The following is a 23,065-nucleotide window of genomic DNA, read 5'->3' on the forward strand; positions in this document are numbered from 1 at the left end:
AGTTCCAGCCTCTACTTCCTGAGGTCTCTGGGATTCTCGAAAATGCGAAGCAAGTTATCAACATTGAAGAGTTAAGAGGTAAGATGTGTGACCATAGGTTGGTTTGAAAATAGAAATATTCCAATCTTACCTGCGGCATTCACTTTCATCTAAAACACCCCCCAAACTACGGAGCACTATGCACAGTGGGACATCTGGGGTAGTACTCGGTATCCGGAGAGAAACATTGATATACAAAGACCGAGGACTATATCTATCTAAGGGATACGAGAATGCCTCGAATAAGCAAGACCGAGATGTGCGTTCCTTGCCGCTGGCCCCCAGGCACAATCCTCGGCGCTTCGACGTTACCTATCACAGGTCACTCATGGCCACGGGAAAATCGGATTTTCCCACAGACGAATGAGATCTGTTCGTTAACCACAAATTCAATACAAACCCCGCTCAGACTCTATATTTGGGTCTTCTAGGCGCTTTGTTGGTGCTTGACCACCAATGTGTCTGCCAAGTCTGCACGCTGGCGCCCGCCCAGACAATTATACTTCGGGGATGTACAAGTCCCAGTTGCAAGGCTACTATTTACAATTCTAGACAGTCCTGCGAATTTAACCCAGAGCCTAGGACAAATCAGAGCGGTCGGTTTCCCGTCGAGGCGCTCTGCATGGCTTTATGCAGTAATATGGGCTGAATATCGTCTTCAGGATACGCGCCCATTCGATAGTCACCTCTGTGATAGCATAGCGCCCACTAAGTTAGTCCCCGGATTAATCTTAGGATTATGTTCTACAAATATACATATCCCAGCTGGTATCCGTTAATAATTATTTGACCGTTGCTTGAAGATAGCTGAACATAGCATTTGACTTTGCTTTTTGTTTCTCGTTGCCCCTGAGGGGTTCTTCGTTCTTTTATATCAATTCCTAGGAGTATCCTTGCCGGCAAGGCAATCATTGGCAGTTACACACTCTCCTTCGACCCCTCTCTCTATCCTCTCACGAAAGCCAACGACACTCCTTCATCATGACCTCAACCTCGTCCCTCACTGGCTCAGGCACGGCTTTTTCTTCAGATATGGAGGAATCAAACTTTCTGAAACGCAATCGTATCATTCACTTTGCACGACTTGGTCTATCTTTCTTGACTTTCGGCATTGCTATTGCCGTCGTCGCATGCGAAGCCCCACCCTTGCGACACTATAAGCACACCTCTCAGTGGGCGAGTGCTGGTCTCGCACTGTGGCCATTGAACTTTGACCTCCGTCCAACAACAGCCGCCATTGCGTGCGGCTGTATAATCTCCGTGTTGAACTTGGTATACATCGCCGCTGCGCTCCTACCATCTGTGAGTCTTACCCTCCCACTGTTTGGCAACCTTCGATACCATCTACTAACACCCGCCCAGCCACATTCTCGTATTAAGCCGCTTAACATCTACGCCTCGGCCTCAGCAGTCGCAGGCTTCTTAACCGCCCTAGTCGGAATCCTATTCATAGTCTACCTCCCTTCCTCAGATTACCCAGCAGGGTTCAGCAAGAACGAAACCCTTCACAGCTGGACCTGCAAGTGGAAGACTGGGACAAGCAGTATCAGTACACCCCACCACTTTGATCGTGACTGTATCAATACTCGCGCTGGCTTTGTGTTGCTATGTGTACTCGTTGGAATGGAGGTCTTGATGGGACTCGTTGCTGCTGCTGGCACGTGGTACCAGCGGGATGTTGCTCGTCGGCGGGCAGAGCAAGTCCAACTCGAGAAGTTGGAGATTGCTACTAAGCAGGCGTCTCGCAATTGATGAGTGAATGACTTTGGGAGGATGCTGTGTAAGCGTGGCGTTCGTTGGTCTATCTGTATGAATGTATGTTTTCCTATGTTGAATGGAAGGGGTGTATCCGTGGTTATCTATGCTGGACATTGATGTGCTGTGAGGTGGGGGTTTACTAGTTTAGTACATCTGCAGCCTGTTTTTCCTATTCTGTTTAGTTATGTATATGATGTTATACGCCTTGCATTCTATAACTCTATTAAAATAGCTTCAGAACTCCCCTCTTCCGGGGCCGGTAGCCTCAAAATGCAGCGCCGAATCCTAAAACAACAAGAGCCATCCAGCTGCCAGCAGCATTCACAACTGCAGCCCCCTCTGATGGACTTGTCGACTTCTCATTCCCAATAAAGGATTTGGTCGGCCCGGCAGTAGTAGACGAGCTGTCACTAGTTGTTATACTGGCATCTACGCGGGTCGGCTGTGCGGCATTCGAACCGGGTAGAGTCCATGAGGGTGCGACGGTGGTCTCTCCTTGGTCGTATGCATTCGCGGTAGCGCAATCATTAACGCTGAGTTGTCTGGCCGCTGACGAATCTGGGTCATCCTCGGAGCAATTTACGTAACAGCTGTTCCATTATATTAGTACCGTGACGTTGCAGGTATATATATCTTCTTGAGGACAAGAGTCGGGCAGGTTGTAGCCAGGTTGTCTACTCACTTGGCAATATTTGCAGCGCCTGAGCACTTGCAGTCCCAATCAGCATCGGAACATTTTGCGAGTCCACGCTTCATGATCGCAACGCATGAATCTACAACTCTGTTGACTATGAGAAAAGAATCTTAAATGGCAGATTATCGGTGCTGGAAGCTTACTTTTGGGAAGCGCAATTCGAATTGCCGTTTGTGCTTGGGGATGTGGGTGCTGCATCCTGAGCGGCGATGAGGGTAGCCGATGTAGCAAGTAAGAGAGACAGGTGAGTAGTAAAGAAACGCATATTGATAATAACGAAAGCCAAAACGACGAATACAAGGTGTTAAAATGAGAAGAAAATGCGCGCTGGTAGGGAAAGATCAGATTGTGAGATAAAGTTAAAGTGAATTCACTCGAGAGTTTTCTAAGATAATAGTGGGCGTTGGAAAAGCTGAATTTCGAACGTTACATCCATATTAAAGGCAATGGAACCATCGAGTTCTCTTTCAAGGCCGTGTCTATTCCTGGCCCGATTGACAAGAGTTTGAAGAAAGCTCCCACGTGGAAATGTGTTACAGGCGCCACATTCTTCTCCAGGCTTCATGTTGTCTTCACATTTACGCCTAAGAAAGCTATACGGATTGAATAGAGTGATTGAGTCAATTGACCATAAAAGATGGTTGCGTGTGCCGGGTTAGTATAACACCTAGGCAAGAAGTTCGCTTGAAGATAAGGATTGAACCAGAAAACGATAATTTAGCCTAAAGCGGTGTTCTTCTGGTCCAACCAAACTTGCGAGTTACCATGGGTGTCGATAATGAGGTGGTTCTTCGACATCATGACTCTCTCTGAGGTTGCATTCCAGATATCGGTGCCACATTCCTCAGTTGATGCCCCTGCTTGCGTTGGCCAATGGTGAATGACCAGAGCCGCATTAGGAATATTTAAAACTCCACTACAATCATTTACACAAACCAAGGTTTTCTATGGGACTGATTACATAAAATTGTGACCATAGAAAGACTGGCGCTGGGGTGGTTTTATCGCTTTAAATCCTAGACTATGACACTTAATCTTAGGGTGAGTATCGATGTTGACCTCTATAAGGTATTGATATATGGTGATCGCGGATCGAGTTACCAACTAGGTACATTCGATAGACAAGGATCTACTTAACAAATTAGTGTCTATTCAGAAGTTTAAGATTGATAGTTGGATGTCATCTTATAAAGCTGATGATATCTACCTATTGCCTATCACTCTCTTCGAATCGCGCTTGGTCACCTCAGTCGTCTAAAGAGGATCTATCCGCGCGCGAGGCGACAGTACAATCGATTGTCAAGAGTAAAACCATGCGCGAAATTAGAAACTATCATCTCAATTTATGGCGCTGCGATATCATACGAAAATCTACAATGAATTATAGAATCTAGGATCAAACAGTAGATATGGCGCCTCTAGGCCCCATACAAGAGCTACGGTTTTTGTAGTGGTCTAGTGGTAAAATACGCTGTATTTATCCTCAAATCTAGGAGTCTGATTGGCGTCAGAAATCATTGCATAACGGATTGTTACTCTTTTCACTATCTTGATTGCCAAAGAATGTTTCAGGGTGAGTTGAGAACTATACAGGTTTACCAAAAGCAGAAGTATGCTTCGGGGGGTATAATCAAATATGTTCATGGTATACTAAGTATATCATAGATTAACCTAGTCAGGAATAATAGCTTAAACCCCCCTTGATCGCAACTTGTTAATTATTACGTCCACGCATCGTGGCAATTGCGTATATAACTCACCTGGGCATGTATATTGTATGTTGTATATAGTATGTCATATGTATCTAGCTTGCAACTTTCTCCCACCTTCATTTCATAAAACATGGATGCTCAGTACCGAACTGCTCTATACTATAGTCTCGGTGTTTTGGTTACGATTCTTGTCTTTTTCACTAGCTACGGTCTTTCCGTTTGGCAAATAGGTCGATGCCGATATTGTATTCTCCATGACCAGGAAGCGTTTCGAATGAGCAGTCAACCTCGAGATGCCGGTACCTCTTCCTACGTCGATCTGTCCACCTTCACAACAAAGTCTAGGCATGCAAGGTCAGATATGGATCGAAATATTCTAGTCCACAACACTGATCAAGGCTTTACGAGTTGCTGAATTATATGCCGAAGTCGTGCTATTAAGCCGTGATCCCTGATTTGCTCTCGTTATGCTTTGTCTCTCTTTTGAATCACCGAGTGACACCAACCCCCGTTTCTCTATCTTATGCCTACCTAGTTGGGTAGGTACAAGCAATGAATATCATTCAAGCGCACTTTGATCTTCCTGGCATTTTATGAGCCTGTTTTGGTCGTTGGAAACCCTTTTGTCAATCAGAGGACCTGGTAGATCTCCTCTACAAGTCTTACCGCAGATGTCATTCAGCCTCTGCCTACATAGGTATCTCAGTGCAAATATTAGCATAGAAGCTCGGCCACACTCGGCAGCAGGGTGCTGCCATTCGTTGAGATGGGACGTGGAGCCGATACTACCGGTAATTGGCGCCATGGCCATGGAGGTGTATGGGTACAGACCTATTCTTTGTTGCCATGGGTGTCGTAAACAGTCCAGCTATGTCTAATTTCGACCCCAAGGCCCTAGAAGCCTTGGGTAGGTCTATCTTTGCAGGCTAATTCATTGCGGAGCGAAGGGGAGCAATTAAATCATATATAGCCTGAAAAGAACCTAGCTCTGCTTTTACTGTCACAAATGTGGCCACCTCCAGGCCACGTGCACCTAGTAGGCGAGCTCAATCCGAACAGTTGACCTAAAATGGATGAACATCCAAGGCACGTGCACCTGAAGAGTTCATATGCTAAAACATTTCACCTGAAATGTATGAACATCCAAAACGCACGTGCCATGATAAAGGTAAATAAAAAGCTCTGGTTCCCCTCCTAATCTTCTCTCTTTCTTTCCCTCTTTCTGTTTCTGCGCAAATTGTCCTTTGTACATCATTCATTCTATCGTTCGACCGTTTTGGTAACAAAATGAGCGAGCAGCGCCCTCCTGGTGACAATGACGGCAGTAGGACCGCGCAGCGCCGTCGCCGGGCAGCCTGGCGTTTCAGGCGCCGCGTAAGCATATCAAACGCCTCGTTGCTTTTGAATGTTTGCAGAGAAATACTGATATCGGCCACAGCAAAATGCGATCCAAGCCGCCACCGAGCACGACGCCCGCGTCACCGCATTGATAGCGCGCGCAGTCCAACAGCAGGTCGACGTAAGTGAGCATTCCAATTTCCTGCTTTTCATCCATCTCAATCTGCTGGGGCTTTATGTTAATATCATAATGTCAATTACAGCAAGAGGGTTTTCTTCCCTCCGCTGAGCGTGATGCTCGTGTCGCCACACTTACTGTGGGCGTAGTCCATGCGCGATTGGCTGTAAGATATTCACACCCATCTCGGTTATCTTTCAGGATAACAACAATGAGTATGATGTCTAACGTGCATGACCTACATAGCAGCAGTCCAGTCGACGCAATCGCTTGGCCCGTGGTGGTCGGGCCTGGGGTCGAGGCCGTGGTCGAGGTGATATGCGTGCTGGTCGCGGTGGTCGTGGACGTGGTACTGATCCTGGTCGTGGACGTGGTGCTTATTCTGCTCCTGAAAATGGTCATGACGGCCATGGCTCTGAAGGTGTTCGTGACCGTGGTCGCGGTGCTACTCAAGGCGCCGAAGTGAATCCCGCCGGCCAGCAAAACCGATTCAGCCAGCATGAAGTTCAGGTGCCCGCCCCAAGTCGTGGACCCCAGTGGTGGACAACACCCCAGACTCTTCGGGAGATGGCAGGTAAGAACAATTTGCTTCTCTCAAACCCTCCAATCCTATCAATCCCCAATGCCTTATCACTGGATTTGGCCCCGTTTCCTGGTTGATTGTCCCATGCATTCTTTCTTATCTCATCATGCCTTGGTCGATCGCAATAATACTAACCGTCACATGTATTACAGACGCTGGCTTTCCCGCGGGACGAGCGGGTTCAGCCCCGTAAGGGCATGCGACAACGCCGCGGTGCCCCTCGGGCCTGAATGTTGATGACTCGCTCTTCGGCGCATTGCTGAATTTGTTTCTGGCTTCGGCCCAAGAGGAACAGCCCGTCGGGCCCTCTGTTCCTTGGGTATTTGCTGTCTTTTTTAGCGGGTTCTTTCTTCCTTCTTGTTCTTTTCTGCTGCAATTACGAAATGAATTGTTATCTCTTTCACTCGTCACCGGCCCACCTAGTTCCCCTACCAGTATCCCAGGCATGTCATCACGCGCCCTCCTAGACGATCATGGGAATTCTCATTGCTTCTCCAGTTGTCAAAGCACTGCCGTTATCATGACATCCGCACTCCAGACCTTTGAGTCCCTCAAAAAAGCTGCCACCATGGGACCTTACTTACTCTGCTGAGCAAGTGGATTGACCTAGACGATGTCCAAGTATGTATGTATTTCGACATTGGACTGCCAATACAGTGGAAAGGCTTATGCTTTTTCAAAAGTGTCACCAGTAGCAGCAGTATAGGAGATCTCCAGAGAATTGATGTGCGATTTGAGAAAGGCTCTGGGCTGTATTTGTTGTAGCCTCAGGCCACCATAAAGCCCTGGTTGTAGAGACAAATGAGCTCATGGCGGAAACTCCCTCTCCGAGGGTATCTGTCAAAGCTAGACGTCTGTCCAAGTGCTTCCAAATGTTACTCTATGACATCAAACAAAAAAAAGCAGTGAATGTTTTCATCGATATTGAAATGTCACGCGTCAAAAATAAAGACAAAACTCCCATGACGTTAATTGGAGATCACGATACACCGCGACACCGCCTTTGGCAGAATTTCGTCCTTATTGCGCCTTGCTCTTCTGTATCTCCTCTTGATAAGCACCAACACAGAGAAAAACATTGACAATGACAGATCCTACTCTGCCAGCAAATCAGGACCTTGATGAGGAGGCCTATGACTCCGCCGAGGATGAAGATTTTGAGCTAGACGCGGCACCGGACGACTCCGACTTATCTTCCGATGCCGATGAGGCTGCGGAACCCGCAAAAAAGAAGCGAAAGACAGACACCAAATCTCAGATCCCCAAAGATGCAGAACTCGACTCTGGAGATGAGGCTACAATTAGAAAAGCGAGGGAGAAGAAAGAGAAAAAGACCAAGGGAAAGAAGACCAAGGGTAAACGCGCGCGCGATAGCGACGAGGACGATGGCGACATTGACATGGACGACGATGAAGGAGGAACGGGGGGATTTGTGCGAACTCGCGCAATGAAACAGCAGATGTAAGGTTTCTTTCCTAGCCGATGTTACTTGACTTATTATCGCGGTTCTAATACGCGTTTCCCGAGCAGACAAGAAGAGCAGCGCAAACCGTTGGCCAAAATCGATGGTGCGACCGTCGACGTGGATGCCCTATGGGAGCAGATGAATGCCCCCCAAGGTCAGACCAGTTTGCAGCCACCCTCAACCCAGCAGATAACCGAATTGGTCCCCGAACCCGAACCAACAGGCGAAACGAAAGCACAGGACAAGGGTGCCAAAGACGCGGAACCCCAAACAATCCCTGCCGTGCACGCCGACCAGATGATCAAGATCAAGCGCACCTACAAATTTGCCGGAGAATGGATCACCGAGGAGAAGGTCGTGTCCAAACACTCGGCGGAGGGTAAAGCGTTCCTGTCGAGTGGGGAGCTTGTCGAATATACCGATGAGGATGCGGCGGCCATAAACGCCGCTCGTAACCTGCGCCGACCGCTTCGCAAGATCTCGCGATTCGACCCCAATCCAACCGGCACGATCAAGAAAAGCTGGGAGAAGCAACTCGTTGCGGACGCGCGCGGACCCAAAATCAACACCGTCGAGAAGTCAAGACTGGACTGGGCCACTTATGTCGATTCGGCCGGTATCAAAGACGAGCTGCGCACGCACAGCAAAGCCAAGGAGGGTTATATTGGTCGCATGGATTTCTTGGGTCGCATGGAAGACAAGAGGGAAGAGGAACGGCGCACTGCACGGCTCAAGGGTGTATGAAAACAGCCCTTGTGCACTCTCTGCCCAAATTTCATCTGGTGTCAGAAACACATTCCTCCTGCCCCGTGCTGCAACAAGGATATGGCTTCATATACAGTCGTGTTATTGCGGAAATATCTGCAAGCCTTGTCACCTCCCGGCTAGCTCTACTTTGAGCAACAGCTCCCTCGATTCGGATTGAAAGTGTGAGCTCTGGACCTCGAAACCACTACGGTGTGATCTATTTCCACTACAGGGCAACAATAATGACCGGGATGCATTCACGAGAATGGCTGGCATCCTTGCTTCGAGCTTCGAGGCTCCATACGACCATGTGGCCAACGCCCTGCAGCAGAACGGTCTACATTCATCCCAGTGAAGCGTTATCGTCAATCAAAACGATCATCATATCAGACTAACGAAAATTCGAATCTGTATCATCAACATGTACTATATAGCAATAATCCAGAGATACCATTTCAGCGATACATTCAGTGTGCCAATCAACAAGACCAATCATCAAGCCACATCAATCCCTGTTCTCTATTTACTTGGGCACATACTTGATGCCAGTCGCGGGGCAGCTAGGAGTGGTGACTAAAAGAACAAGAGGTCAGTAAAGAACCAACCAAAGTGCAAAACGATAGAAACTTACGCGTGCCAACAGCCTCGTATGTTCCATCAATAGCATTGCCCTTGACGTTATAGAAGTACCAAACTTCGTTCAACTTGCTGCTCGAGCAACCGAGGTAAACCTTCGCGCCATGGAGTTTAGTAAGAGCCGCCTGGATCGCAGCGAGAGTGTACGTCTTGGAAGTACTCGGGGTAATGCCAGCAGCAGCGAGAGCCTGGGACACATAGTCAGAAACGGATAACACAAATGAAAGAGCGGAGGAGGAACCGGGGACATACCTTGTGCGTATCCAACTTCTTGAACAGATCAACCGTCGTCTGGAAGAAATCACCCACCTCCTGCTGCGGGGTGTAGCCGGAATAGCAGCTCGGCTCAATGGTGTTGATGCAAGTACCGTGCTTGCTCCACTCGTGCGACCAGAAGTCCTCGTTATCTCCGTTGATATCAACCCAGTACTCGTCCATGTAGTCGACCAGCGTACCGAGGTCCTGCTCCTGCAGGATGGCAGTGATGTTGGTGTAAGCGCGCTTCGAGTCGCAGCTTGCCTCGTATGTGCCATCGCAGTTGTCGGGCCTGAAGGGGGAGGTGTTAGTTTATTCTCTTAGAGATCAGGTTGGATGTCAGGGTTACGTACCACAGTCCGTGGATGGTCCATGAGTCGTCAGGACCGGTTGATGGACTGGTATCCCAGAATTGAGTCTGGAGGAGGGCACCGCCTGGGGAGTTGAAGCAGCAGGATGGCTCTTCGGAGGAGCTTGAGCAGCTGAGGGGGTGCTGCCGCTGCAGGTTTCGAGGGTAGCGGTTGTGCCGGCGATGAGGCTCATGGCTGCCAGGGCGAACATGCCCTTTGTGGATTGGGATTGGAACATTTTGTCAGGATTGAAGTGAGAAGGAATTGTTGAGGTGAGTGAAGATATGTAAGGGGATCATACAATGGTTTTATATGCATTTAGTCCAGATTCTACTCGGCATATACAATGCCAGGCCCCAAAACATACAAGCACATGTACCGATAAGAAGAAGCTGATTTGTTCTCGGACGTCGCCGCTACACCTATCATCCCGACAAAGAAGTAATATAAGATACAGTAGTGCAGGTCGAACTAGGCGACGATCACCGAGCGGGGCAAGTCGCGTTGTAGGCTTTCTCCAATGAAGAGACGGAAATGCACAACGGACTCAACCGCTAAGTCATAGTCCGACGGTTTTCGTCTGCAGAAGACTGACGAAACGCCTCCTGAGGTTGCATTGCCCGGGATGCTCCTTCGGATCTCCGACTTGTTGATTTAAATTGCTTCAAGTTGATTTAACCCCGCAAGATTGAAACCCGCCGATCGCCCCGATCCTGACGAACCAGAACGCTTAGCATTGAACCTGACAGATTTTGTTTTATCTAAAAGCCCGGCGTTGCTTCGCTTAGACAATGGCCTGTTAGAGGCATCTCCATGATGTTGATTACTACTGGGTAGGATATATACAGGTTCCCGCGCCATCTCTGCAGGCTGACAAAGTGTTCCCCACATGAAAGGTACCCGTGTTGAATCGCTTGGATGTAATGAAATTGATCAGAGAAATATAGAATATATTAAGACAACAAAGGTTCCTGTTCCTGTTCCTCATCATTGGCTCGCGGAGACGGTCCAAGTCGAATGTGCCAAAGGGCGATGACAGCAACAACGAAAAATAGAGAGGCTTGCAAGAACGGCAGTCCCATCCACGCAGGTCCAAGGTGCATGCCTAATTTGAAGAGTTTGGCAAACAATGGACCCGAAATGAGTGTTCCCACGCCCTGCGCAATACCAATTGCCGAGTACAAGGTGGCAGCATGGTCGGGTTGTACGAGTGAAGTAGCCATACTGCGTGTGCTGATCATAAACGCCGAGCCGATTGACAAGATGACCTGACCACTGATCAAGATAGCGGGTGTCGGGGCTATAAAGATAACGGCGAATCCAATGATTGAAAGTATGCCGGTACCTTTGCCAAAGAAATGATCGCTATGCTTTCCACGGATGTTTAGGTATTTGGCCACTAAGAATGTCAGGGTTGGCATTATAAGCAAATATGTCACGAGAGCAAAGATCCCGCGCAGCGAGATCAAGAGACTGGCCTATAGCAAGGTTAGTTCGGTTATTCGATGGAGAGAACAGGTACATACGCGACTAATACTCCAGTCAAACTTCTTTGACACATATTGTAGAAGTAGGTTTGTGCTTTGTCGACTTAACATGGTGACAAGCATCACAAATACCATTAAACAGATATTGAAATCAGTCCAAATGAAGCGTGTCGACTGTATGAACTCGCGAACTTGTCGGGTGATCTCCTGTACCACTGTCCGCTTGCCCGGAGGCTGGGACTGCACGCTTACGCTGTCCTGGTCTGGGATTTCTGGATCGACTCGATTTTCTTTTGTGTGTTTGAGAGTCTCGGGCAGAAACAAGGCTGGAAGAGATCCCACAATGATGATACATATTGATAGAAGGTACGGAAACATTGGACCGAAACTCATCAGATAAGCACTGAGCGGAGTGGCCAGAATCTCTGCGATTTGGACACAAGATTGTAAACGGAAGAGCGCAGTTGCTCTGTACGAATGTTAGATTTATCACATGGAAGCATCAAGACATAACAGTACCTCTCATCTTCGGAGAAGACCTCGGCCACTATGACCATGGCAATGGCCGTGAGGACTTGGTCGCCACCACCAATGATTTTAAACACAGAAGACAGCCAGACCATCCGTATGGGAATGACGCTAGACCACAGACCTAAGATAAAGGGATTAGTAAAACATTGACTAAGGAGTGCAATGACTTACAAACTATCCGAACCCAGATCTCCCCGAGGAGAATGCCCACCATGCTAAGATAAATGATAGGCCTCCGCCCCCAATGATCCGAGAGAACGCCGTATGGCAGCGAGAGTACAAGACCTACATTTTCAAAGCATCAGCAACCTGACCTCGGTTGTATTGTAGACACACATACCAGGGATCACATCGAATGTATTCTGGTACCCAATGACGAGTGCCAGTTCTCCTTGTACAGCCTCTGATTTACACGGGTTGGACACTGGCGGAGTCAGAGTCTCATTTCCCGCCCCGTGAAGAGTGGCCTGGTAGTTTCGACAGATAATGTCCTCATATACTGCGAGTTGTGGAGCGGAGGACATGAAGAATCCGAAATCAGCCGATAGCAAGAATATCGTGCACACGACACAGATCAGTAGTTTCTTTGGATGCTTCGCTGGCTTGGTGGCATGTGAGCCCAATAGTGGCTCTGTCTCTGTCATGGTGTCGGTCATGAATGGTGTTGTAAAGGGAGCAGAACATCCACCCTGGAAATGTCCTTAGACATGTATGTCGAGGAGAAAGGCGACCTTTGAAATTGCCATTTAAATTGCTGCCTCGGTGCTTATTTATCGGAGTCCAATGCCCAGGTGGCTGACCGTTAGATCGTTGGCGTACCCCCCTCTTTTCTTTTTCTTTACATTTTTTTTTTTCTTTCACTTCACATTCTTGACCTTAATTTGAACTTGTTCTGGAATCCCAAGCTAAATATCCCTTTAGTGTAATTCTATCCCTATGTAGTATATAGGTAATCCCTAGGTGATCCCTAGGTGATCCCTACACTCAGTCATCTCCCAACGCCTTATCTTGAGGCTCGGAGCTCGGAGTTAGGGGATCTGACGTGTCTTCAACGGCCCAATCATCAGCTCCACGTTTTTTATGACGTCGCATAACGCCTAAATCCAGGCCGATGGCGATTTGGCGTTAAAATATGGATGTAACAGTTCCCCTGAATTTATATAAAGCAATCCTTGAGGACTTTAGGGCCCGTGAAACCAAACTTACTAGCATGAACACTTCCGGGATAACGAGAAACGTGGTAGATGCAATAAAATTGTCCGATCTGCCTCCCGATCTCGATGCAGTCCAACAGGCATATTCCCAACAGGAACTCAATTAACCCCAGTCTTTCCCATCGGTCTGGCCCCGGAGCATGCATCAGTCAGTCCTCCAACACACCGATAGTCGAGGTTTGCGACAAACCATGTCCCCTGGGTCCACCGCAAAGCAGCAAGTTGTTTGACCGTACGGAGTACTCCGTCCCCGAAGCCTCGATGATATGCAGTGATATCTCACAAAGAAGAAATTGTTGACCGCACTTTCTCTTGTCCACATAACCCTGCAAGTTCCCACAGGTCTCGCCTTTGTCTTCTGCATGCGCCCGATGCTGCATCTTGAGATTTCATATCTGACCGCCACAACGCTGCATGATTGTGGAGATGTTGAGATCCACGAGACCGGGGTATTTTCTCGGAGGATTAAGCGAAGATTTTCCTTGCTTTTTTTTTTTTTTTGGTCTGCAGCTTTCCGTTGCACAGCACAAGCGGGAATCGGGTGGCGGCCACGTCGTAAAGTGCGACACGTCCAGTTCTGGACTTGCATCTGTCGGAGATGAGATTCTTATCTGTCCGGGTGACTTGCAAATGTCATCGCCTCTTGGGTTTCACGTGCTTCTCTATCTGCTTGGGGATTTGTAATACGTGTTCGTCCTGGCTGGTTATCTTTTGGTATCACGGCTCGAATCGAATGATTCGGGCCTGGACCAAGCAGCTATTTACTTGCATCATGTGGATAGTTTGGCATTTAGCGGTTCCATGTTCTCGCGTGGCCTTGGATAGCCGAGTCTGTGGCCTTTGCACTGCTATTCTCGCCGTAGAATCTTAGTCTTGCATGTCATTTGAAATGACATCAGTTCAAGGACAACAGGACTCACCTAGCAAGAAGATGAGTGGTAAACCCTCAGCGTAAAAAGTCAAAGTCATATGCAGTATTATCAGAAGCATCGCACCTTCCGTAGACTTGAAAACAAAAGGGACTTTCCCATTTGTCCACACTTTAGAATACCATCAAACTCCCCATTCAGAAGATGAGTCCTCACTATGATCAGGATCGAGAGAAATCTTTCAGCATTCGTTGTTCTCGGCCTGCAGCTCGGTGGTCAACATTCACCTACAACCAGCGGGCTATATCACAAGACCTCCTTGACAATCGTCAGTTTCCAAGCTTTATCCTATACCTAAAGGGTGACCTTGATACTGCCTTCGTCATATTCTCTTACCCATTTCTTTCTCAAAATATAGAACCGGAGGCGGAGGGATATTCATATGGAGCAACTCGTGCAGATCATTGTGTTCACCATCTTAGATGTCACAGAACGATCATATACGGCGGGCTCTTCCTTCCAGAACAAGAATATAAGGATGTTAGGGGCTATGAGCAGCCAGCCGTGGGATTCGTGATTCGTCTCTTGGAAAGGCATGTCTCCCAAGCGCGTCAAGGGTTCAAGTAATCATGTGTTCATTTTACATAGTAATTATCAACCCTAGAAAAACAGGCAAGTAAGCTGAAGTTGAACCGCCAATAAGCAGTTCTCGAAATGAAACTACTCTTCTCAAAAAGTCCTCATATTCCATACGGACCTTTGGCACGGCCCCTTCACAAAGGTAGATGTGACTTGGCTGAGAAACGACAAAGAATCAGGGTGAGCGATGTCACTTATTCTTACTGGATAATTTAAGATTCTTTCTCTCCATCTATTTCCGATAACTATTGCTAGGGCTTTTTCTGACAGCAGAGGGCGGAGGTCGAGGCATAGGCTCTTGGTGGCGGTGGGCTGTTGCCTTCATCAAGCAACTTCTTTTTGAGTAAGGCACGACGCTGCAAGAAGTTGACTTTGGTTTATCATCGGCGTCAAATCTGCCCTGCCTAGGGCTCGTATTAACCGACAGACTCCAAGCAGGTGATCTTTGGAACCTAAGTTCTTGAGTGCCATGCGTTGCAGATTTGTAGATGCATCGCAGTATCTGCCAATGGGGTGAGTTGTTTGTTGGCAGTAAGATCCGATCAAGCAGCCCGATTGCAGACTGCAGGGCTGCTGAGGTGCTTTCGTTAAACGTAGCATGGTTGCTGGAGACTGTGACATGAATGTGACTGTAGTTCCTTTCAGACCGTCTGCCACTTTGCCAAAAACGCCGCTCGTAGGAAATTCCTGAACTTCGTTATCCTTTCGATTCACGCCCCCATCGTTAAGTTCAACCAATACTCGGACATCATTGTTCTCCCATCATCAGTGCAGAAAATTCCAAGCAATAAATGGACGCTATTATCTGTCCCTGCTTCGGGTGATCGGTTCGCGCGACTGGTTCAAAGTCAAAGATGTTTGATGTTTTGATAGAGTCCTCAAGCCCAAGCTGGGGGGAGGATTATCGTCTGAAGAAGGCTTGATGATGGCGGTAGGTAAGGGAGAATGATATATGAGGAAGTCGCAGATAACCTGTGAGATGAGAGTTAGTTGATAAGCTCACAGCAGAATAACACCCAATATTGAAATCATTTGTCGACACTAACCCATACTCAGCTTGGTTCCCCTGAAATTTTCTAAGCCACAGGGCTATGAAGTTGAGTTTTGAGCCCAAAGCAGAAACAGAATCATCGGCAGACGCGAGAAATGATTCCCTCCTCACCATAGTCGAGTTTACTGTTCTTGTCCTTCTCCTTGCCTTCTACGCATCCTCACATTATAGCAATGCGAGTCAGGATCCATCACAAGTCCAACAGCCCCTTTTATACCAGTGGGATATTCACTGGATCATTCGGTTGTGGTGGTAAAGATCTGCCTGGGGCATGTCACAGATTCCTGGCGGCGGAGAGTATATGTAGTTCCCTGGAGTTTTACCGGGGCCTTCAAGTTTGTCGGGTTGCGGGTACTCCAAGGCCAGGAGTCATGACCGACCTTGTCAGAGGTCTTTCTCTCCAAATTTCCGAGAGCAGGCAACCAGTGGAAGGCAAGGCCCGTGGACAAAATCTCTTAATTGATCGCGATAAGACGAAGATCTCATAAAGCTTCCTCCCAGTAGACTTGCCCGGTCCCTTCGTTTATGGACATGGGATTGATTTTCCACATCCATAATTACCCCATTCCGGACAATTTCGGACAACCGCATCGAGTTGCTCTAATTTCCTTTTTTTTCACTCTAAATAGAATGATTTTGGCTGGTTGTAGTCAGTCAGCCATACTTCGAGGGGACGCATTTGTTCCCATCTCACTCCAGGCTCTGAAAGACAATTCAAGATTAGCGTGACGTCCTACCAATCCTTTAGATCGACATACAATGTGATCAACTACTCGTTCGTGCTCAAACTTCGCCTAAAGTCGTGCATGCAATTAGCATGGTTTTGAAGGTCTGTTTCCCGCTTGCCCCTGTTTTGAGTAGAGCTGTCAGTTTGGTGTCGTGAACACGTTATTAGTCTACTCACAAATCCAAGCAACATCGCAAGTGGCGCTGTTGCTAAGGTTCAGGAATCTCGTGCGGTGTCATCTGGCTTTGTCTGGTCCAGGTTTCGCAAAGGATCTGAGCTCAAGATGTCGAGGAGCCAAAGGGGAAGGAAGATGTGACGAAAAAGCTTCGGCAGTGAGAGATCATCATCTGTCCCCTCTTCGATGAGATTCAGGGTTCTTCATCCCAAATTCGTCAAAAATATTGACGTGATGAAAGGTTGGTCCAGGATGGATGTATACGGTGAATGATTGTGGTTGGAGGAAATGAAGAGGAAAGTGGGTCGAAGAAGGTGTAGGACCAGTGCTTGTACGAAGTAGTCATGTGATATATATTTATCTCATCGTTCTCATCTCCTTTCGATTACTATTATGTACGTGAAGACAATTCAATAATAATTTAAATTGGACTATTCTCTATTCAAAGTCCAACTTTCTAGAATGTGACGCTGCGTTGAGATGTTGCGAAGTGTAGCATATTCTTGGCGTGGACGTAAATATATATTAACGAGATTAGGTGCATCCTCTGGACTTCGAATGAATTATAAGTACATACAACGCTCATATAGCTCAATATACAGAATAATCGAGGCCTTTATTACGGTGTGGTAACGATAGAAACATGCTTCTGTGCTTGAGGTAATTTAGAAGACTCCTATTTACATAGTTTATGCTTTGACATACAACTGTACAACTGCGTATGATGTATAATTAGAGAGCACATCAAATACATCGGCCACCGCCCATAGTGGAACTAGATAGCCACCAATACAGAATACATCTACTTGTCCAAGTGCAATCTGCTGGATATCAGACCGTTCTATGAGTGATTATTTGTCAGACTGAGCGTTTGCTTGATTGACAGATAAATACCCTACTCTCCATAGATTGAATATCAGAGACGTCTTACCCTTTACACATCTCTCCCTTACTAGCCACAAGACAATAATTTCGCTCAAGCTGGCTTCGCTGGTAGAATCCTACCCAACGAGTGCCATAGTAACGGCACTCCATGTACACACTCACTACAAGACAACAAAGTCCTTCAAGGCCGAAGCCATCCTAGAGCTACTGGTAGAACACCCATCAAGCTCATTTACGGCCATTTTCTTAATCACCACGAAGGTGGGCTGCCTATTTTATTTTGAAGTTTACAAGTTTGGCTCTTGCTTGTCTGTTATCTTCGCCCTTAGAAGATAGAAGGGATTAGAGACTGACATCTACAAGGACATCGGAAAAGGCAGTCAGAGATACTGGTGAGAGGAAAGTCAAGTAGCCATACCTAAGGTTCGTTGGTATGTGTTATTTCATCGACATAGCACCCCAGAGCTAATGGATATCTCATTTAAAGGTGAGACTGCGATAACTCAAAAAGACTGTTGTACTCACCAAGCGTAAAGCTATTCCCCTTGACCAATCCAATAAACACCCAAATGATGACCATAGAGTTCCGCGCTATACGACCCCCAACCTAACTTGGCATTGCTGGTTAGAAAACCTACGCAAAGACCGTATGATCATCAAATCCACTCATCTGATCACAGATCGGCCATGCCCCATTCAAAGCTACACAGAGCATGTAGAAACTTTACCAAGGCAAGAATGATATAAAACCCTGTCTGATTGATCCGCGTCACAGGAGTTCATCCCAAGCACAAAGTACACACCGAGACCCTAGCAAACCAAACCTAAGATGACGCCGGGAAAGCAAGATACAGTAAGAATAGTACTTAAAATGAGCCGTAATCGGGCATCATAGTCGCGGCCTGGAGCCAATATGTAGGAAAAATGAAACCAACATCTAATAACAGCATGTACGTCTCCCAAGTAGGCCAGACAAGCACCGGGGAGGCGCAAGGGCCCCAATAATATGATATCACCGGATTCCCATCAACGATCATCCGCAGTCACACCAATCAGGGGGAGTCACCGCCGACCGCACAAGCTAGACATGGTTCGTGCTCTGCAGGGTTCCTGCAAAGCACCTATGTCTGACATTCTCCAGATAGTTCGATGTGCAGGGTCGATCCCGTTCTTATTGGGGCTCGAATCTGGGCTTTCTTTTTTCTTTTTCGGGCCCACGCCCCCATCCTACCTTAGGTTCCATCGAAGCTACTTTGGTGCTAGTATGGGTGTTGGGTTACATAAGATTGTGGCAGCGGGCATGCACGGATGGGCCGTTGGAGTGAATAAAGCAGGTTCAGTGTGCTTGGACTGGTATGTGATACGGGATTATTGCAACGCTGCATCTCTGCGACACTGTAAGGTTTTGTTATTGTTTTCTGATTCACAATTCAAGTAATAGAAACCGAACACATTGTGTCTTAGTTTCAGATGCGAGTCGAGAGTCGCGAATCATGGTATTAAGTATGGTTATGGTATGTGTGCTCCTTCATCGCGACTCACATCGCGCTCCTGGGAGTAGACAGGTATACAGGTATGATGTTCACAGGCACACGAGGGTCTATCCTGGGGAATCCCTGAAGGGCAATCAGGCTGAATAGATGCATACCCGAACAGGGTAATCGTAGCATCCTCCAAGGCGTTGGCACATAGACTTTTGCCACTATGGACCTGGTTCCTGGGAACCGGGAATAAATCTGTGCAAGGCAATGCAATGCAAGTCAACGTGGAGTATTCATTCACTGGAGGAAAACCGAATTAAAAAAGCAAATGAATTTTTTGAATGCCGTTGTGGGCGAACGAGAAGCCGTTGTGTGAAGAGAAAAAAGAAATACAAGCAAGGGGGTGGCGGGGGTAAACGGGAGGGAACCCATTGCTAGGGCCCAAGAGACTACTAGGAACACCTACCAGGTGCCATTTTGGGGGTTGTGCATAATCCCGTCTGTACCTACGTTATTTTGTGTACTATTGATCACTTTTGCAGCCTCGATCTCTGATGCTTGCTTCCTATAGGCCGCTCAAGTTCGTCCCTGCATCATCTGGCCCAAATGTTGAATATTTCAGATAAATCATTGTCTGCAATTCACCAATTCTATAAGGCTTGTTTCGCTCTCCTGGAGCCCATAATCTGTATAGAAAATCTATTCCCAATTAAGAACTCTCGTCACGATAAACTGGTCGGCTCTCGGCTTTTTGTTCTATTTCTAAACAGCCAATCACATGAGTACTGTATCGAGACAATGAAAACACACTTATGTATTTATTTAGTCCTAGCACGGTCCCCGATAGTGCGTGGTCCCCGGTCATGTCAGGTCCCCGAGCATGCGAGTAGTCGAGTGCTTTGGCTTCGACAACCTTTATTGGAAATGCATATCGAACTTAAGTTGAAGTATTGATAGGAAACCATAAATTAAATCTATAATTCGTAATGAAAGCCTGAAAATCGAATGAATTCCCAAGGCGAATAACAGACATTCGCAGTTGCGTCAGTGGTACTCAACGGACCTGCAGCACCTGCAGCGCCCCAGACACACACCGGGTTACTGCCGGGAGAAACGCTGTGCATGCCGAAGAATGACAATGTCAATCATTGATCAGGAACACAATAATAGGTAGTATAATATACAGGCAAGTATGTTAGGCCACTACCTAGTGGTGGATTACATAGACTGCCACTTATTTGCAAATCCGGTAAAACTTACGATAATATATGATAGGACAGGCAAAAGCGCCGTCATAACGTTAATGGAAAGGCTTGCATGTCTTGTTGATCATCTGGGCTATTCTTGGCTGCATTCTAAGCTCCGAGTTCCTAACTAAGATCTTCGGTCTTCGAAGAACGGGCGAGAGTCTGGGCAGAGGACAAAATTTGATAGCTCTACTTGTGTTTTCCGAGTACCTGGTACTTCAGAGTTAGAAATCGTGCTAATGCAGCCATATCCCTGAGCCCATATAAGGTTTGCTAATTCGGGATTTGGACTGTGCTTGTTGACTGGTCTATCCTTTTGTTTTTTATTTATTTTTTTGCCTTTTGTTGAGGTATGACATAGTTCGATGTAGCTAGTCTAGTACCTAACGTATCAATATATGACGGTACGTAACCTTGTAGTATGTGATTATACCGGAAGAGGGCAAATACTCTGTAAAGAGATTGCTCGTTTCAGTCGCCACAGTTAGCACAGATCTGAAACTAAGAAATGCGATCAACAGGGGATCATACATCGCAGAGAGCCTCAATGAGGCCCTATGGATCAATGAGGCCCACCAAAACCACAAAAGGCAAAAATCCCGCAGTCAGCAGCGGTGGCAAACCGATTGATGTAGATCTCTGTAAATCCCGTAGGCACAGATAGGGGAGAGATGGTCAAAGTTCCGCCTAAAGATCACCCCGGATAAGCTAAGCCACCATCCCTAACGCCACCCGCAATCACAGTGGCGCGACCGGGCAGCCTAAGGCAGCTGTACAGACTGAGGTATGACTCGGTGCGACGAAAGCAAAGCCACTATCGAAAGCTTCCCGTGTCGATGATCACGGCATTTGGGTGGGTTGGGTGGATACTTCGGTAGTACCCTGGTTCTGATCTCGGACCTTCAATAAGATATGTAGTTGGTGATAGTGGTGCTTAGTATCGAAAAGCAAAGCATAAAGGCAGATTTTTTGGGTTCATTAAGGGCATATAGGTAAAAGACATCCCGACGCAGGGGCGGAAAATTCTCGGGGTACGCTTTCTCGGTTTCTCGGGATTAGTCCTTGCTGCAGTGTGGTCTGAGCATCAGGGATTTGACCAAAAGCTCAGATAATCAAATTGTCTAAATAGCGAGTATCCAAAGTTTATATTATACCTATCCATGGATATTTCCAAGGTCAAAACCTTCCAAGGTTACAATCCGGGGTTGGAGGTCGGGGAGAGTTGAAAAAAAAAACCTAGAATTCAGAGAATCCATGGAACAACTTTCATTAGCTTGAACCCCGAGATCTTGGCGGGATTTGTTTTACTGCCAGGGTTTCGGGATTCAAATAGAGTACAATAGCCTTGTGCAATTGCAGGAAATAAATGCATCTTATCAATATGGCTTGAAGAAGCGTGTCAAACCGGTTTTCGAGCTCATGGGACTCGGATAGCTATGCGGGTATATCAATAGAGTGAAGGATTTGGGGGGATAGTTAAGATGCAAGAAATCGGTGAATTGGAGTGGGGGCTTGTTGAGACTAGATCTGACAGTAGACAGAGCAATATAGCCCTGAACACACAGATCGACACGAAAGCGAAAACGATCGACAAAAGAGGGGCCGGGAGAAAGAGAACCAGTGTACGGAGTACGGACCGAAGAGCAATTCCACCCACTCGGTCCAATTCAAACCTAATCTTACTGCTAAAAGGAGTTTATAACTTTCTCAGCAAATGAGCGAAATCCCCCTAGCCCTATGGCTCAGATCGAACGCTCGATTAACGCTAACACTGTTTCGTCTCCACTGGGCCCTGCAAGTGCAATGTGATACACAGGCAAACAGTGAAATAACAGAAGTATTATTAATATGGAGAAGCGGTCGCTATTTCGCAAACCTGCAGCGGGGACAAACATTCGAGGCCGATCGCTATCTGGACGGGACGTGTTTGAAACGAGTCGCGGCGTGGAACGAATATCCAGAGAATGCGAAATGTTCGCCTCTGATAACCACGCAGGTTGAGAGCGAAATAAATGACTCGGCATATCCAAGTACGAGAACAATCTCATGATTCAAGTCTCAACTGACGCGTGATGGATCAGACGCAAGTGCCAGCTCGGGGGCCGACACCATCCGAACCGTTGGGGCGGATAGGTGGCTTTTCTTAGACCCAGCGGGATGGATGGTAGCTGTTCCCCGAGGCGGTTTGCTTTTTTTCTTTCTTCTTTTCTTTCGCACATTCCACGGTCTCCGAACGATGAAGTGGAATTATCACCAGGGCCTATAGTAGAGTCGGTATGCATGGGTTACGTTCAAATGGCGAGCCAATGGATTGGGTGGGGGAAAGAGACTAAACTCAATTGGGAAGTCAGTATAAAAATTGAAATTTTATAAAACTGTCCAGGGCGATCCATAACAAGTGACGATGATAGAAATAAGGCGGAGAAATAGGGGAATGTTGAAATATGTGGAAGCTCTGGAATCTGAGATTGCTACTCTCCGGAAGAGATCCTGCAGTATCAACCAGGTTCGCACAGACCCGAGTTGGTTAACGTCTGACCTATCGCAAAAGTACGGATGAGATCGATCCAAGCCTCCACCGTCCGAGCGAGCTCATATTATTGTCATTTTCGATATCTCTGGATTTCCCAATGTTTTCTAACATTCTATACTGTAAAAAAAAAAAAAAAAAGACCATTAAAATTACATTAGTATAATTAATGTTTTAGTAAAGTTTTACTGAGACTCAAGTGGATAGCCCTAGAGGAAGATCAGGGTCTTAGGATCATTTCATGATCGACACGGCTTGGAAAGTCCGGGGACGATCGACCTGCATGTCCAAATAGACTCTGCTCACATTTTGCGGAACCTAAGAGGTACCTAGACATTCCAATGAAGTACAGAGAGCATGCTTCAGTATTGAATAGGATTGGTGGAGAGGAATAATGGGGGGGGATGCATGAACTAAAAGAAGAATAAAAAGTAGATTAAAGATTAAATAATAGAATTATACCAAAAAAAGATA

General features: G+C 47.0%; 6 protein-coding genes across 6 annotated transcripts; 3 read left to right on the top strand and 3 right to left on the bottom strand.

The window, feature by feature from the left end:
• Positions 1–1,020: 1,020 nt before the first annotated feature.
• N7517_000142 (uncharacterized protein) lies at positions 1,021–1,791 on the top strand (the record flags this gene model as incomplete). The annotated part of the gene is made up of 2 exons (XM_056717872.1): positions 1,021–1,341; positions 1,402–1,791. 2 exons carry the CDS (start codon positions 1,021–1,023, stop codon positions 1,789–1,791), a joined length of 711 nt encoding a protein of 236 aa, XP_056582007.1.
• Positions 1,792–2,062: 271 nt separating this feature from the next.
• Positions 2,063–2,756, bottom strand: N7517_000143 (uncharacterized protein; the record flags this gene model as incomplete). Its single annotated transcript, XM_056717873.1, has 3 exons — positions 2,063–2,387; positions 2,480–2,578; positions 2,635–2,756. The coding sequence occupies 3 exons, from the start codon at positions 2,754–2,756 to the stop codon at positions 2,063–2,065; spliced, it is 546 nt and encodes a 181-aa protein (XP_056582008.1).
• Positions 2,757–5,490: 2,734 nt separating this feature from the next.
• Positions 5,491–6,532, top strand: N7517_000144 (uncharacterized protein; the record flags this gene model as incomplete). Its single annotated transcript, XM_056717874.1, has 4 exons — positions 5,491–5,577; positions 5,642–5,722; positions 5,805–5,885; positions 6,455–6,532. 4 exons carry the CDS (start codon positions 5,491–5,493, stop codon positions 6,530–6,532), a joined length of 327 nt encoding a protein of 108 aa, XP_056582009.1.
• An 854-nt stretch (positions 6,533–7,386) lies between these two features.
• swc5 (putative Swr1p complex component (Swc5)) lies at positions 7,387–8,511 on the top strand (the record flags this gene model as incomplete). The annotated part of the gene is made up of 2 exons (XM_056717875.1): positions 7,387–7,763; positions 7,833–8,511. The coding sequence occupies 2 exons, from the start codon at positions 7,387–7,389 to the stop codon at positions 8,509–8,511; spliced, it is 1,056 nt and encodes a 351-aa protein (XP_056582010.1).
• A 526-nt stretch (positions 8,512–9,037) lies between these two features.
• On the bottom strand, positions 9,038–9,993 carry N7517_000146 (T2 family ribonuclease; the record flags this gene model as incomplete). Its single annotated transcript, XM_056717876.1, has 4 exons — positions 9,038–9,087; positions 9,146–9,338; positions 9,403–9,697; positions 9,755–9,993. 4 exons carry the CDS (start codon positions 9,991–9,993, stop codon positions 9,038–9,040), a joined length of 777 nt encoding a protein of 258 aa, XP_056582011.1.
• Positions 9,994–10,708: 715 nt separating this feature from the next.
• Positions 10,709–12,429, bottom strand: N7517_000147 (Major facilitator superfamily domain general substrate transporter; the record flags this gene model as incomplete). The annotated part of the gene is made up of 5 exons (XM_056717877.1): positions 10,709–11,233; positions 11,282–11,711; positions 11,762–11,894; positions 11,945–12,058; positions 12,114–12,429. 5 exons carry the CDS (start codon positions 12,427–12,429, stop codon positions 10,709–10,711), a joined length of 1,518 nt encoding a protein of 505 aa, XP_056582012.1.
• Between the last annotated feature and the right edge of the window lie 10,636 nt (positions 12,430–23,065).

Source organism: Penicillium concentricum (assembly GCF_028827145.1).
Source record: "Penicillium concentricum strain IBT 3081 chromosome Unknown utg000001l_segment0_segment0, whole genome shotgun sequence".
NCBI lineage: Eukaryota > Fungi > Ascomycota > Eurotiomycetes > Eurotiales > Aspergillaceae > Penicillium > Penicillium concentricum.